Raw genomic sequence first — 17,252 nt, forward strand, 5'->3', positions numbered from 1 at the left:
ATATAGACTGTTTGGCACAGTAGCGCCAGCACTAAATGCACAACCTTTTAATGAAAGCTCATTGTGTACGCATTTCAGTAACTCAATTAACCAAATGACCAGGCAAGTACAGCTGAATTCCCTTTTATTTCATTACAAATAGTACAACCTTGTTAAGCTGCTCTTGAGGTTTGCATGGCACAAACAAATTGCGTAGAGGGGGGAAAAAAACTTTCCAAAGTGGTGGCACCTATTGGACAATGCAAAGACTCCACTACCATACATTTTTCACCTTCAAAGTAAAGCAAGTTGTAAAAAATCCAGAATTGGCTACAGATTGTCTGCTGAATGCACAAGCTTGTAAGGCAAAAAACAGTTTAGGTTTGAAAGGCAGCATGTTGTAAACATTGCAGGGAAAGCCTTGTTCGTACCACTGAAGATCCCTCTGGCCAGAGGACTGTGCCCTTGCCCCCTCCCTTTTGTTTCTGAATAGGACTTAGAAAGTGACATGCCCTAATAATCTTTCCAACAGGCTATAAGAAGAATGTCAGTTACCTTCAGCGATGTCCAAAAGTGGGTGTGGGTGTGTCCCTCTGTTTCCAGAAGTTCCTGCATTCCTCTTGTGCTTTGGTAGTTTGCTTGGCAGTGTACCGTATTAGCTGGCTCTGCAGACAGTCCTCAGTTGCAATCACAAGTCATTTAACCCATCGGCCCACAAAAGGGAACTGTTACAGAAAGTTAATTTCAAAGCCATATATAAAGACCTATTTAAACTATGATTTAATTTGAAGAGGTGTAGTGCATGGGAATGAGTCTAATCAAGAGGTACTGTTAAAACTGGCATCTAGTGTAACTGGAGTCACCGAGTCTCCCCTCAACTGGGGTGGGGGAATCCCAAGAAAACCCAACATTGATCTGCCAAGAAAGCAGGGATCTTGAGTCTCATGTTCGCACTTGGAATTTCCCTGCTTTTGTGATGTACTTCACACCTTTAAACGGTTTGTACTTTTCTCCGTACATGTCAAGGCGGTTTACTTTTAACCCTGAAATAAGGAACAAGATAGGTTTTAGGGACACAATCTTTAAACACAAGTCCAACTCTTACAACGGAGGAACCCCCTCATGAAAAAAATCTGTTCAGCACAACTACTGACAGCAAGTCAGTCCTTCAGAGTAGCCAGTTTCCCAATTTATAGGAGATATAACTTGGAATGAGCTTTATTTCCCCAAGCTGGTGCCCTCCAGTTGTTGGATACCCATCAGCCATAATCGGCAGTAAAAGATAATGGGCATTGTTGTCCAAAATAACTAGAGAGCATCAGCGTGGGAAAGGTAAACTGGGTATGTGTCAATTTCAAGTTACAATTCTGCACCATGAACAGCTGAATTTGTTCAAATTAGCCCCCTTTTGCTAGTCATGGAGTTAGATTATTCATTGCATTTGTCGCTTGCTATTAAAAATGCCACACTGTAACTTAGTTACTAAAACATGCAGAATTCAAAACATCACATAGAGAAAATGATGTCTATAAGTGCTCATCTTGTAATATTATAGAAGGTGAAATTCTGAACCACCCCACTAAAATATGAACATGGTAGAACGTTAAACAGGGCTCTGAGGCCACACACAGCCCTTTAGGCAGTGGCAACCTTCAGCCACTTCTGAGACTTTTAAGATTTCAGCAGGCATCAGACATTTGCTATCTTCATAGCTATAAGGGGAAAAAACACTCTTTATGGTGGATGCCAAGATTGTGCCCCAAAGCCCAGTTCTGCAGTCAGCAAAACAGACAGCTCCTTCCTCTAATAGCAAACCTGGGTGACTGATTATCGACAGGACTGGAGCCAAAATGGGACTGCTAAGGAACAAGGAGGCCGGGTCAATGTGTTCAGATGAACTCTGCAGTATGCAGAAATGCAAAACTTATTTAAAGTTCAAAAGGGGGCAAACCCCACCCAAGAAGAGCCCAATGAAGACTGAGTGTGCTCACCGACCTTTGGGAGATGGGAAGTGCCAAATAGGCCACCCTCTGCACCACCCCTTTCCTAACTATGCAGCTCTTAGTATTCTGGAGAAGGAGTGGCTGGTGCCTTGAAAAGGAACATTCCTCCTGGTGGACAAACTGCAGTATTTTTGCAGGTCCCACATTCTATAAGGTAAAGGTAAAGGTACCCCTGCCCGTACGGGCCAGTCTTGACAGACTCTGGGGTTGTGCGCCCATCTCACTTAAGAGGCCAGGGGCCAGCGCTGTCCGGAGACACTTCCGGGTCACGTGGCCAGCGTGACATCGCTGCTCTGGCCAGAGCCAGAGCCAGAGCCGCACACGGAAACGCCGTTTACCTTCCCGCTGGTAAGCGGTCCCTATTTATCTACTTGCACCCGGAGGTGCTTTCGAACTGCTAGGTTGGCAGGCGCTGGGACCGAGCAGCGGGAGCGCACCCCGCCGCAGGGATTCGAACCGCCGACCTTTCGATCGGCAAGTCCTAGGCACTGAGGCTTTAACCCACAGCGCCACCTGCGTCCCACCCCACATTCTATACAGACTACTGAAATGCCATTTGTGGCAGATAAGAGGTAGAGGGGGCGGCCTTTATTGCAGGAGATAGGGTGGATACTTTTAGATACTGATTTAAATCAGATTTTTATTTTTATTAAGAAAAGCTCCAGCTCCAGCAGGTTTCTCAAAAACAGTCAGCCCAGTGGTTTCAGAATTAAACCCAAACTTCACGCAAACATTATCTCCTTATAAAAGTACTTTTTCCTCCGTAAAACACATTTTACGTCATCATACAGTACAATCTCTCTTGTATGAGAGAAAGTGGTGGTGGTGGGGAGCTGGTGAGAGCTACATCTGTTTTGCAGTTTGCTCAACTTCCTTGCAGTTTGCTGCCCCTTCTGTTTGTCCCATCGCATGGTGAGAAAGCTAGCTCCTCTCCTGCTTCTTGGCTGTGCTTGTGAGCTGAAACTCAGGAATTGGCCAATCTGCCTAAGCATGTCGCCTTCAAGAACTGAAATATGCTATTGAAGTCTTACGTTCACCCCAACCTGCTGCGTGTTCCCTGAAGTTTGGGAGAGAAATTCAACACTAAGTCCTGCTCCAGGCCAATGGGATAAGCACCTTACCTGAAATAGCCAGCTGCTGTATCTTGAACTGAACATTCAGGTTGGGGTTTTCTTCTGGCTTGGGCGCTCCAGACTGCAAATTTACCACCCCTTTAAGGCTGGGCAGCTTCTGAGGGGTGATTTTGCCAACATCCCATGTTAACACCTAAACAACAAACAGTAGTGGTAACAGTGCCTTTCCAAACTGCTTTTCCTGTGAACAAAGTCAACACTGTCACCCGCATATTCTAGTGTGCATGTCCTGAAGATGAGATTTAAATAACTGGCTAAGGCACCCTGTCCCACTTCCAGGAAGTTTTGAACCGGCTTGCGGCTTTCTTGCGATGAAGCAGCTGCTCTTTCAAGCAGGGCAAAAACAGAGAAAACTGTTTCGCAAAAGCTGGACAGGATACACGCTAAAGGCCTGGCTGAGGATCCTGAAGCAATCGGCTTTGTTGCTGCTAGCAAGCTCTTAACCTACATTTCTAAACCAAAAAGCAACAGAAACAAGGGAAAGAAAGCAACAGAATATTCTTACACTTGGGGCTCTTTCCAAGAACGAGCCTGATCCTCACCCCCTAACCCTGTTTGCTTGGAAGGAATTCTTTGTTTGTTTGAGCAGGATTTACAAGGGCTCATGTGCATGAATGCAGCCTCACACCCTAATCCTATCCATGTTTACTCAGAAGTAAGCCTCACAGTTCAGTTGGATTTACTGCTAAATCGGGTACTTGGGACTGTAACCTTAATAGGACAAGCTGAGAAGCTGAGGGAGAAAAGCTGGCCAGAAACATTTGTTTCAGTCGAGGCAAATGGAATGCAAAATAACTACCCAAATTAATATCCATTTGAGGACATTCATGCACAATAAGCAATCTTTAGGTTTTATTCTGCACCCAGCTGTTTTTGCAATGTTTCTAGCAGGCAAAGAAATCAGCAGAAAAATGAGGAGTCAGTGGGATGTACAGGGAAGACAATGGTCACGAGGCCTTACCCTTTCGAGTGAAAGATTTACAGGACTCCAAATTTTGTGCAATTCTTGAGTGTCATTAACCTGGCTATTTCTAATCATTTGCTCGAGAACCGTAAGCCAGGGCTACACTTGCAACATCCCTGTGTTAGGTAAGTGTGTGTGTGATGACAAGGCATTTAGCTCACACGGGCAAGGCTGTATTCAAGTAAAGCAGTTGTGTGAAACAGCAAGGAAAGCTCAAGTATGAGGCGTGAGCTTGTATCCTAGGCTGCCGATTTCCACTTGCGCAATGGAACTTCTCCCTTATCTCCTCTCCTCTGAAGCCCGCCCCCCATGCACTCCCTGGATGGAGATTTTGGGGGATGCATAGGGAGAAGGGAGGAAGGGGGGATCCTGTTTCATAAGCAGAATGCTGCTTGCACAGTGCTGAATACATCCCAAAGGTGTCTTGTCACGTGTTCCCAGCATCCCATAAGGCAGTCGAAGGTGAGCACACTTAAGCAGAGATTAGAGAAGGTGAAGCGGCCATATGAATTGGTCCAATGCTCCATTACACATGGCAGCACCACCCCCTTTTCATTTCATTGGAGCAAGCCCCTCTAAATTATACAAAAGGTGGGTTATAGAACCCACAGAGGACAACAGGACTTACTTTGGTGACAGGATCAAACGTGTGGTTGCCTTGTGTGGCTGTAAGGTTCACGTTGAGCACCGCTTTTGGCATGTGAACGGTCATGAGGACTCCTTCCACCGTCTTCCCCATGTTCTGTTTGGGCCCAATTGTGACATCGAATCTTCCCGAAGATGAGTTGTCCTTGAAGCCAATCGCGTGCTTCACGTATACTGGGATGGCCACCAAACTATACATTCAAAAAGGAGATTAAATGCAGTCATTAACCGTGTGGACACATAACAAATATGAGATGCTGTTTTACACACTGGGAAGTGGAGGCTTGTAAATGAATGAAGGCAAGTGGTCAGAACAGTGAACTCCTGGTTCCGCTTGCACTCCCTGGATAGCTCAGTTGGTTAGATCATGGTGCTGATAATGCCAAGGTTACCAGTTCGATCCTCCATAAGGGACAGCGGCATATTCCTGCATTGCAAGGGGTTGGACTAGATGATCCTCAGGGTCCCTTCCAACTCTACAATTCTATGATTCTCTCACCCTGTATTATAAATCAAGCCCAAATCTAGTTTGCCTTACAGCCCCTCCACTCTCTTTCCCACCCAGATCTAAGGCATGTATGCAGCTATGAGTTGAGCCAAACTTATTCAGGGACAGCCCCATGGAGGCCACGCTTTCCACCAAGTCCCAAGCAGCCCCTTGCAAGGTTGTGTTGGCATGGATGTTAGAATTCCCTAGGACAACCAAACTAGGTGTCTCCAGGAGAACATCTGTCACCACCTGAAGCAGCTCAGGGAGAGAATCGTTGGTGCAGCGGGGAGGTAGGAACACCAAAAGGAATCTCATATTGCCCCAATTGCCAAACTTCGAGAACATGCACTCAGAAAACTGGGTCTTCCCAATAGGACACCTGATGCAAACTATTGACTTCCTAAAACCCACTGCAACCCCCCTCCCCACCCATATGACCTGGGTTGCTGTGCATAAGAGAAACCTGGTGGACAAGCAGCAGCAAGAACAGGTCCATCTGCCTCATCCAAACAAGTCTCTGTTACACATGCCAGGTCAAGTCCTCCATCCACGATCAAGTTGCGGATGATGGTGGTCTTGTGAATCACTGACCTGGCATTGCACAGCAGCACCTTAGGGTCATGTAGGTCTCCCTTGTTGATTCCAGTATCCTTCTGGTCAAGGCCAGACCTGGAGGCCGGGATAGTCTTCAAACAACGACTAAACCTGCCTCCTCAGCAATGACATGGTCTGGTCCTAGCGTAACTCCTCCTCCTACCCGTGATCACTAAGACCAGGTGTCCCAGTGCATCCCCCACTCTGGAACCTGTCCCAGCCATTCTGCTGGCTGGGGCCCACTCCCAGGCAGCCATGACCTTCTCCGCTTCAGAACAGAGTATGCTATACAACTATGCAATAAATCAATAAAACAGTTGAAACTAATAATAAGAAACACAATTTACAGTACAGTTATACTAAATGGACATGAGAGATTGCCGCAAGACTACTACTAGACAAACTCTTAGACAAATGGCTTTGAATCTTGGAAATGTTCTGCCATAGATCTGTTCCGCATAGCTGGTGTTGGCTTACTAACAGATTTCCCTGCTTTTTAAAATAACAACAAAAGGAGTTTGTCTCGGTGACTGCTATCAACCTCCCTGAGTAACCCACATACATGCCATGGAGGGTGGAAATGGCAGTCACCAAAAAACCTCCATTACTGTTACGAGAAAAAGCCAGCCACTCCCACCACTGGTGAAAAAAATCCTAACCTTTAAAAATAATTTACACCTAAATTAGGGGGGGAAACCCACCAAAATGTCACCCACCCTCATTTGACAACAGGTGAATGGGTATGTGAACTGGAGAGAGCGTGTCATTTTCTTTGGATTTGATATCCTGCTTTATCACTACCCGAAGGAGTCTCAAAGCGGCTAACATTCTCTTTTCCCTTCCTCCCCCACAACAAACACTCTGTGAGGTGAGTGGGGCTGAGAGACTTCAGAGAAGTGTGACTAGCCCAAGATCACCCAGCAGCTGCATGTGGAGGAGCGGGGAATCGAACCCGGTTCACCAGATTACGAGTCCACCGCTCTTAACCACTACACCACACTGGCTTTCATCAACAGTGTAAACTGGCTTTCAGCAAACTATGGGATCCTCATAACAAAACCACTTCTGAGTCTGTGGGTAGGGATTTGCCTAATTTTTTGCAGAGAGATGCTCAGTTTTTGTTAGGCACAGAAATAATAAGCAATATTAGCCTGTGTTTCTAAGACCTGTCTTAGAAACTATGCAGGTTACAGAAAGGTATCAGCATGCACACGGCACCAACGAAAAGATGAGAGTTTAGCAGGATCGTGGATGACAGCAAAGACAACTGTTGTGTATATACACAGCCCCTCATCTTCAGACTTACTTTTGTGAGCTGACTCGATAGGAAATCAATCTGAAGTTTCCATCTGGGGGAATGAAGGAGAGCACTCTTTCCGACTCCCAGCGCTTGAATCGAATACAGGGGTGAAAGCTCACATCATCCAGGAGTCTTGGATTCTATAGAAGGTGAATCAAGATAAACACTTTCTCAGTCATACTAATTATTGACTAGATGACCTAAGGGTTCTTTCCAACTCTACAGTTTTAGGATTTCATTATTCATCCCGGAGCAACACAATGTTTTTCTCTCATATTCATTAGAATACATTGATCTTGGCAAATCTAGAGATTTTCAAAACCTGGCCCAGTTAAACTCACTGCCTTGGTATTTGGCAAGTCACTGTCATGTGCCAACTAGTAAGGTTTTTGGAAGATAGGAGGAGACAATAGCTGCAAGCCTATGCAAACTAATTTAGGGTTAAGTGGGACTTTCTTTTGAGTCAACATGAATAGGATTGCACTAGTTAATGATTAATGATTTTGGATGAGTGCTATGCTTCAACTCTCAAGAGCCAACCTCTATCCCTCGCGTTCATTTGTGTATAAAACACACACACAAACTGTGATAGACCTGAGTCCCTCTGTGTCACATAATACACTTATTTGCCTCCTCCTCACCTTCAAGGTGACTCCTGGCACTTATAATAGACTCATTCCCTACATGCAGCTTGCAAGTGCTTCAGTTAGCCTTTGCCGGTGGATCGCCCCTAGGCTGTTACTCATTTCCGTCCCAAGTTATTTTCTCCTTTTTTTCTGGGCACTTCATGGAGCCCCAAAGTGACTCTCTGTACACAACTGTGCACGTTGGTGCTTAAATAAATGAATAATAAATACTCACTGCCTTTCATATATTTTCCCTTCTTTAATGAACTTACTGCATTTAGAATTTGAGGCACAGCAGGATTCTCTGCCACCCAGGGACAGGGCTCCCTCCACACTGCCCTGACAGCTTGAAATACAGTACCGGTTTTAAGTTAACAGGAGGTAGGGGAAAAGGCAGGCTGATGCTTGAGTGGTGCAGACTGGGAGCTTAGACGGCAGTCCCCTTCTCATGGGTTGAATAATCTAGATCATGGGTACTTCACTCACCCAGATTTAGGCTGGCCAGAGCCACCAGAAGCAACAGTAACAAGGCAAAGGACACACTGCTGGGAGTCTGTCCAACACAGTTAGTGCTGGGATAGTGGATCCCTCTCCTGCACAATTACTTTAATTCCTCTCATTCACTGTTATTTAAGGCAGGGATGCGGGGACCTTTGGCCCATAAGCCTGATTAAGCCCAGCTGGGCCTCAATTTATATTGCAAACCAACCTGTCATCACTGGATGAAGTATAAAGGTAAAGGTAAAGGTACCCCTGCCCGTACGGGCCAGTCTTGACGGACTCTGGGGTTGTGCGCCCATCTCACTTAAGAGGCCAGGGGCCAGCGCTGTCCGGAGACACTTCCGGGTCACGTGGCCAGCGTGACATCGCTGCTCTGGCGAGCCAGAGCCGCACACGGAAACGCCGTTTACCTTCCCGCTGGTAAGCGGTCCCTATTTATCTACTTGCACCCGGAGGTGCTTTTGAACTGCTAGGTTGGCAGGCGCTGGGACCGAGCAGCGGGAGCACACCCCGCCGCAGGGATTCGAACCGCCGACCTTTCGATCGGCAAGTCCTAGGCGCTGAGGCTTTAACCCGGATGAAGTATAGAAATTACTAATAGTAATTTGGGTAGTTTCCCCACAAACCATGCCCATCTGCTCCCACACCTGATATCATATACCTACATGGCTACAAAAGACCAATCAGGAACCAAAGTGAGATCTTGACTGTTTTTTTTCCAAGCGGAACTCGCTGACAGCACCAATCAGCTGCTTGAGGATCCACGATTGTACGGAGGGTTCTATTTGCGTTCAGGTGAATGCAGACCTCTACTACTATTTAGAACGAATATGCACACACACTATAAACAAAAACTCGACTTACCATAAAAGAAAGTGAAAGATCAGGCATCCCCGAGAGTTTGATGCAGGCATCAATGACCCCTTGAATTTCTGCAAAGACTGTGGAGCCTGGCAGCGAGGAAGGAAAGATCACAGAGCGATCTCTTAAAAGAGGATTATCAGCAGATCACACCTTAAGGAGTCATTTGCACCATGCAAGTGAATAAACTACCGTATTTTTCGCTCTATAAGACGCACCAGACGCACATAGTTTTTGGAGGAGGAAAACAAGAAAAAAAATATTCTGAATCTCAGAAGCCCAAACAGCAAGAGGGATCGCTGTGCAGTGAAAGGAGCAATCCCTCTTGCTGTTCTGGCTTCAGCGATAGCTGCGCAGCCTGCGTTTGCTCCATAAGACGCACACACATTTCTCCTTACTTTTTAGGAGGGAAAAAGTGAGTCTTATAGAGCAAAAAACACGGTAATTTAATGTGCTTCAGGCAGACTTCAGTTCATTGGATATTATTTGCCCTGGGGCTATGTTTTTGAATTGCCACAACAACTGAAAATGTTTTTTAGCAACTGTGGCATAGCTGCTAGAACAAGCTGTGCCATTTCCAAATCTTGTTCCTCCCATGACCTCATTAAGCGGTCTTAAGAAAGTAATTCAGTTTCGGCCTTGGCCCCTTATCTACAACATGTGAGTAGTTAATATTGACATTACAACAACCCTGTAAAGTAGGCTTACTAAGATATCAAATTTCACTGAGCACTTCGAAATCCAAGCTACGATATAAAAGATATTACTGAAGACTATTTGTGAAGCACTACCCCAGCTCTAACTCTTCCATTTCACTCTGCCAAGGAGAAGAACACACATTTGAAAGCCTCGTACCAGATTTGTCTATAATGGCATCTATTTCTTCAATCACATCGAAGTAAGCTTCATTGTTGGTGTACTTTACTCCTGCTCTTCTCCAGGGAATGTTTGACAGCTGCCCGGTTGGAAGAGTATCACCCACATTGCTGCTGCCTTGGAAATACAAGAATAGCCAAAAGAAACCAGTAAGAAATCAATATCCTAAGAAAACAAAAAAACCTGTCATACACACACACAAAACACCACCTTCCTTACTGAATGACTGGAAAGTAGGCAACGTAATGCTGATTTTTAACAAGGGACTCAGGAAACTACATGCCAATTAGCTTAACATCTGTCCGAGGTAAACTGGTACAAAGCATACATTATCTTTAAAGGCACTGTGCACCAATTTCCCCAACGTGTATATGGACGAATAATCTTTGCAGAAGAATCAACAAGGAAAATCTTGCTTCAGCCAGGGCTGGGCGATATCTGGTTTTCAACATTGCAATATATAACCAGCTAAACATCTTGATGTATCAAGGATGGAGCTATGTAGAGCATTGGCTGGCTTCATGGTGTTTCCCACTTTGTGATTTTTGCATAGCACGCACATACATCATGATTCATGATATATTGCCAGATCAATATATATATATCGCCCAGCCCTAGCCTCAGTGCCATCTGGAGTGATTTGAGAGTGTCAACAAGCAAGTGGATAGGCTGATCTGGTAAATACTACATAGTTCTTTGACAGAGCCCCTGCAAAGCAAATGATGATGATGGATAAATTTAGCAGTCACGGAATAAGAGGTCTGGCCCTCCTTTGCAGGAGCAGCCAACAGGGCTGATGCAAATCTCATCAGCCCTAGCCAGTTTCTCAAAGGCGGAGGGCATGTTATCTGATCCTGCTCTCATAGCTCAGGAACTTAAGAAACATTCAAAGGTTTCTCTTCCTGAATTTGCACAAACCAACTTTTTGGGAGAAGCACAAAGTGGTCAAGCCTTTGATTTCAAGAGCGCTAAGAACTAGTTGGGTTTGGAAGCTGTCGTGGTACCTGTGATGGAGTTGACAACGGAGCGCAGGATCGTGGGAGGTTTAATCAGCTCTTTCAGGATGTTGGATTCTGTTGCCAGAGGAAAGCCATTGTCCAGCATTTCTTCAAGAAGTTCATAGACAATAACAACATTGTCTTTAATTGCAGTCTCTGAGCACTCTCCAAAGTAATCCTAAACCAAGTAGAGGATGCAAAGGAGGAAATTTATTCCAGTTAAAAGCTTTTCCTTCACCTAAAAACCATGTTACAGTGGTGCCCCGCAAGACGAACGCCTCGCAAGACGGAAAACCCGCTAGACGAAAGGGTTTTCCATTTTGGAGGTGCTTCGCAAAACGAATTTCCCTATGGGCTTGCTTCGCAAGACGAAAATGTCTTGCGAGTTCCTGCGGGGTTTTTCCCCTTCCCCCCCCCTTTTCCTAAGCTGCTAAGCTGCTTATCAGCTGATCTGCTGATAAGCCACTTAACAGCTGATCGCTAAAAGCCGCTAAACCGCTAATAGCGCTAATCCGCTAAGCTGTCAATGGGCTTGCTTCGCAAGACGAAAAAACCGCTATACGAAGAGCCTCACGGAACGGATTAATTTCGTCTTGCGAGGCACCACTGTATATTCAGCAACTGCCACAGCCTAATGCTCTGCAAGCTTTCTGAACCACACTTAAGATGAACTGCTGAGTGCAGCAAAAGCAAGCAGACCTGATATTTTTTCTCCATTGCAATGCAATGGAGCAGTCCTTGCCAGAGCTGATGTCCACTTGTTTCCCTGCTCTCCCATGCTCAGATGGGACTGCAAAGAATTTTGACAGGTGGCCAGGGCAACCCACCTGTGACATTAGAGTGGCGCCTATAATTCTTAGGTGAGCTGCCTTTCCCACCTGTCAGAGTCTGCCACCCCTAATATAGACAGATGCTCCTCTTAGCAATAGCCCCTCTCAACAAAAAAAGCTAACTACCACTTTGTTTTTGTATTTGACTAAAATTATTTCTATTCTAGTTACCCAATTTCACCCACTCTGGGCTAATTCATTACATTACTAGTTAATTGTAGAAAACAAAGCATTTCTAAAAGTTAAATGCTTGTTGTATATAAAAGTGGGAGAGGAATCCTCCAGGCCAGGCTTCCTCCAGATGTTTTGAGACTACAATTCCCATTATCCCTGACCACTGGTCCTGCTAGCTAGAGATCATGGGAGTTGTAGGCCAAAAACATCGGGAGGGCCAAGTTTGAGGAAGCCTGCTCCAGGCAAACAGGCCAGAGTGTGTGACAAGTGTATTTAAACGCAACTGAGCACCCTGTGGAATGCTCACATGGCTAAGAACAGGCATAGGCAAACTCTGCCCTCCCCATGTTTTGGGACTACAACTCCCATCATCCCTAACTAACCAGTGGTCAGGGATGATGGGAACTGTAGTCCCAAAACATCTGGAGGGCCGAGTTTGCCTATACCTGGCTAAGAACTTCCCCAAGGCCTGCAACTCGTAGGAATTAGACCTTCGTTTCCCCTCTGAAACCCTACAATTGCTCCACAGACTAACCTGAAAAGTGTCTGCTACACGGTGAAGGAATTCAATGACAAAGAGTGGCGGCACTTCTGTCTGTATGACAGACACAAAAAATATTTTATCCCGATAGATGCTGATGAGGTAGTGGTGAGGCGTGGAGATGACAGGAGGCACATTTTCAACATCGGCCGCTCTCTCCTGAGCTTCAAAGAAATAATCACACACAGATTGGCTGACAACGCTCTTCCAGTGCTTCTCCAAGAATATATCACCAGAACAGTTTATAAGAAACAGACTGTGGATCATTTTCTGTTGGAGACATATTCACACACATTAATGCAAATAAACAATGATTTTGGGCTGTTGATCTGCTCCCTCCCTCCCTCCCCCCCCCCACAACTTTTGGGGAGCCATATACACTAGAAGAGGTAGCTCAGGCTACATATAAACATAACTGCTGTGTGCTGTTTGGAAGAGGGTCAGTGGAAGAACCCATCCTTTGAAGCCCAGCCTTTGAAACTCAGAATTTTCTGCAAGGTAATCCAAGTTAGAAGTCAGGAAAATTTGCCTGCAGAGCTGCATCTGAAACAATTTGCAGACTAGCTAAATACCACTTGGCTGGAGTCAACGTATGGAAAGTCCTACGTTAAACTCACCAGAGGTTTTTATTTTACTTTTACGTTTACAAAACACCTAAGTAGTTTCTCATTATAGCAATTTTTACTGGTTTATGAGAGTCATCTGGGTTCTACTGCCAGCTGGAACTGCTAATCGATCGTGGGCTTCTTTCAAGATGGCGCCGAGGTAAGACGCTCTTATCGGAGCTCAAAGAGAAAACTAACTACTGCCAGCTGCTTTTAAGCAAAGATAAACAAATCAAGAGTAATGGTAGCAGCCATTTTGAAGTTCCCCATTTATTTCCTAATGCATTATTATCTTTAATATGCCACTGTAAAAGGCGTTACTTAAATACTAAAAAGTGTGCTACCTGGTTTAATAAATTTGCTACTACTATCTACACAGCCGGTTTATGAAAGGTTTTTTCAGGCATTAGTAAAAACCACATGTTTTAAAGCTCCATGACAAGAGATTTTCCAGGAACCTAACAGGACGAAAGGAACACACCAGTTAGAAAATCTCAGCCTTGGGGAAAGTAGCAAGTCGTATTCTTTGTCTGCTAAGTCGACAAACCCCGTTTTTGCACAGACTTTCATTGATACAGTCTTCAGTGAAACTTCAATGGAACTTAGCTGGAGGAGGAAATAGTAATAGCTAGCCAGGCATAGCCTTTAGATTTTATTTGTGTATCAAATCAGAATTAGGCTCTGCAAGTAAATCTTCAAGAGACAACAAATTTCAGTAGCAATAGCAAAAGTTGCAGTTAATACTACTGACTTAAAGGTAAAGGTAAAGGTACCCCTGCCCGTACGGGCCAGTCTTGACGGACTCTGGGGTTGTGCGCCCATCTCACTTAAGAGGCCAGGGGCCAGCGCTGTCCGGAGACACTTCCGGGTCACGTGGCCAGCGTGACATCGCTGCTCTGGCGAGCCAGAGCCGCACACGGAAACGCCGTTTACCTTCCCGCTGGTAAGCGGTCCCTATTTATCTACTTGCACCCGGAGGTGCTTTCGAACTGCTAGGTTGGCAGGCGCTGGGACCGAGCAGCGGGAGCGCACCCCGCCGCAGGAATTCGAACCGCCGACCTTTCGATCGGCAAGCCCTAGGCGCTGAGGCTTTAACCCACAGCGCCACCTGCGTCCCCTTAACTACTGACTTACAGAGCTTCAAAAGAAGGACCAAGGAAGTTCAAGAGGGATAGTTCAGAGAGTGATGGAGTAGATCTGGGGTGGGGGACCTCTGCCCCTCCAGATGTTATTCGACATAAGGAAGAACATTCTGACTGGAAGAGCTGTTTGACAGTGGAACAGACTCCCTTGGAAGGTTGTGGATGCTCCTTCCTTGGAGGTTTTTAAGCAGAGGTTGGATAGTTATCTGTCTTGTATGATCTAGTTAAGATCCCTGCATTGCAGGGGCTTGGACCAGTTGACCCTTGATGTCCCTTCCATCTCCACAGTGCTTTAATTCTGTTACTCCAACTCCCTTTAGCACCAGCCAGCAGGGCCAATGGTCAGTGATTATGGGAACTGCAGTACAACAATATCTGCAAGCAGCGTTTGAAATTTTCCAGGCCTGGCTATTGGCCACTTGTGAGCAAATGAAAATGCCTATGCACCAGGATGGTATCTGATGTCTCCATCATCTGGAGGTGCATGCCTGGGAATCCTTGGATCTTGACTGTTTTCACACAATAATAACACCATCTGTTATATTATATCTGCACAATCAGAATGAATTTCAGGAACCAAAAAGCTGTAGTGAAAAATACGACTTTTGAGCCATCTGGCCCCAAAATGGCAACTGGGCATTCTGTTTTGGCAACTGTAACCCTGGTTTAAGGAGCCATTTGGTGCCTAGCTTTTTGGGGGTTGCTGGGAAACAGAGTTCAACAACATCTGGAGGGCTTGAGGCAAGTTCTTCAGGGCAAGTCAGTATCATCCCAAAAACATGCCCTACTGTTCTAGGTTGAACAGAAAATTCTACATGATTAATGTCTTTTTAATAGCTATCAATACATTACACAACCATTAATGTCTTTGGAAGATCTTTGCAATTTGCAACGCAATCACAGAGAGCTTCCTTTTCTGCCAGTAGCACTGATGAAAATGTTCATGGGCTTTTAAGGATGCTACCAATGAATTTTCAATATTTCACATCTCAGTGATTTTTCTTGCTCCCAAATTGATCTGCCAAAAGCTGGCTAGGTGTCATATGGTTATGACTGTCCTTCACTAGGATAGAAACTGAGATATAAAAGCTATTGCCCTGGTTGTACCAATGGAATGTGTAGAGGCCTTTTGTTTGTTTTGAAAGATTGCAAAGTTGAAAACGAATCTGACTCATGACATAGCATGGCAGCAAAAAAAAATGCTACAACAGGACCACTGCCCCAACTAACCCTTTGAGTCAGCAGAACTTGCCTTTTCAACTACCGTCCTGAACATTAGTTTATACTGAAAAGGAAATATGATATAATCCAGGATTAATTTAACAACTGTCAACATATTGGATGCCTATTTTGCACTCCTTACTAGGATCTGCCCACAGCAGGTGCTCCATTGCTCCTCTCCTAGTTACACTAAAGGCAAAGAAATTCAGCAGACAGCTGTATAGAGGTAGTGAAATAATTATGGAAACACCTTCCCAGTGCATTCCAGTGCCAACAGAATGAGCACCTTGTGCTTTAAACACAACACCATCCCCCAAAGCAGAAGCTACTTTTGACTTCAATTACTATAACCCAGCCTAATAATGAAATATTTCATTGGGTGCTTTGTGCAGCATCCATACAGACAAGAGCACCCTTAATTCCTAAAAAGAGCTTCAGATGTGGAAGGGAAGGTGTTGACAACACTCTGGATCACCCTCCTTTCTTTCCTATCTCTATAGTCCATCAGCTGTTCTGGTTTGTCAATTATCCAATAGCACAAACCATTGTTTGCATATCCATTTCAAGCTAGGGTTTCCAGCTCTGGATTGCTAGCCAGCTGCAAACTATAAATTGCCAGTGGCCGCCACACAAACATGTAATTAAGATTCCTTAACCACTGCCTGGTGTGAAGGCCGGTTTGTGTAACAACAGTTAAGTTTATTTTATGGTACTGCTGGAGGAGGAAATGTATATGGGTGTTTGTTTGTTTGTTTGTTTTTTGGTCTTTTGCTTTTTACATCTTGCCACGCCTAAAGGACAAACAAGCATCTTCCAAATTACAAGGAAACAGCCCAGTTATTTCATTCACCTAGAACTTCAGCCCTCATGTAATTTAAGTTATATTGCTGCCATTAGCTCAACGGTGAACGTGCATGCAACCCTCGCGACCAGCTGTATTTCTCACGTCTCATTTCCCCACCCAAAACAAACCCGCAACAGTTGAAAATACCTCCAAATTAGTTCAGCAAAGGATTACAGAAGTAGCAGCAAGATTTCTAGCATTTCCAGGAATCGCATTTCTTTTTACAAGCAGCCTGGAGAAACATCTGTTAGTTCTCTAACCAGCTGGTACCACCCAAAGAGTCACCGACAGCGCAAGCCTCAGCATGTCTACTCAGAAGTAAGCCCTATTGCATGCAGCGGGGCTTTCTCCAGGAAAGTAGGGGCGGGGGTCAGGGACTGTATCCTAAGCAGCCAGTTCAGTCTTAACCTCCAACTGAAACGTAACTACGCGCAACTAAGTGCCTTTACGCACGAACCTTCCACCAACTCACCCTCCAAGCGGAAAACTGACTCTAGAGCAGCAGGATCCGGCACAAGCCAAGCCACACAGCAGCAGCGCTGGCAAAAAGATGGCTGCGAAGCCCTCCGATGGGGCCAGCCCCATCGCTAACCACACCCCGGCAGGGCGCCCTTGCAAACTGCCTGCACTGAAATGCAAGCCGCGGTTGGAAGAGGCCCGGGCGCCTGCCTTCCTGGAAATGGCCCTGCCATCTCCATTGCGCTTCCTAGTCCAAAAGGAACGATGCATCCTCGCTCCGGAGTTTTGGAGCGCAGCGAACTTCGCTGGGCGCGTTTTCATCCTTAGCTGCATTTTTTTTGCTAACAATTCACCCAGGCGCAGAACTGGGAGTTGCATTATCGCCGGTCCTACCTGAAAATCTGGGGCCAAGTCTTTCAGCCTTTTTTATTTTTAAGCCCAGTGCCCGCGCATCCCCTCTGTCGCT

The 17,252-nt window shown here is 45.5% G+C and overlaps 1 protein-coding gene across 1 annotated transcript; it reads right to left on the reverse strand.

Moving 5' to 3' along the window:
• Nucleotides 1–107: 107 nt before the first annotated feature.
• AP3M1 (adaptor related protein complex 3 subunit mu 1) lies at nt 108–16,912 on the reverse strand. The gene is made up of 9 exons (XM_079975356.1): nt 16,800–16,912; nt 12,510–12,785; nt 10,977–11,148; nt 9,952–10,089; nt 9,100–9,185; nt 7,115–7,248; nt 4,708–4,915; nt 3,104–3,248; nt 108–1,022 (listed from the first exon to the last, which is right to left on the reverse strand). The coding sequence occupies exons 2-9, from the start codon at nt 12,780–12,782 to the stop codon at nt 922–924; spliced, it is 1,257 nt and encodes a 418-aa protein (XP_079831482.1). The 5' UTR covers nt 12,783–12,785; nt 16,800–16,912; the 3' UTR covers nt 108–921.
• Between the last annotated feature and the right edge of the window lie 340 nt (nt 16,913–17,252).

Source organism: Podarcis cretensis (genome assembly GCF_951804945.1).
Source record: "Podarcis cretensis genome assembly, chromosome: 5".
Lineage (NCBI taxonomy): Eukaryota > Metazoa > Chordata > Lepidosauria > Squamata > Lacertidae > Podarcis > Podarcis cretensis.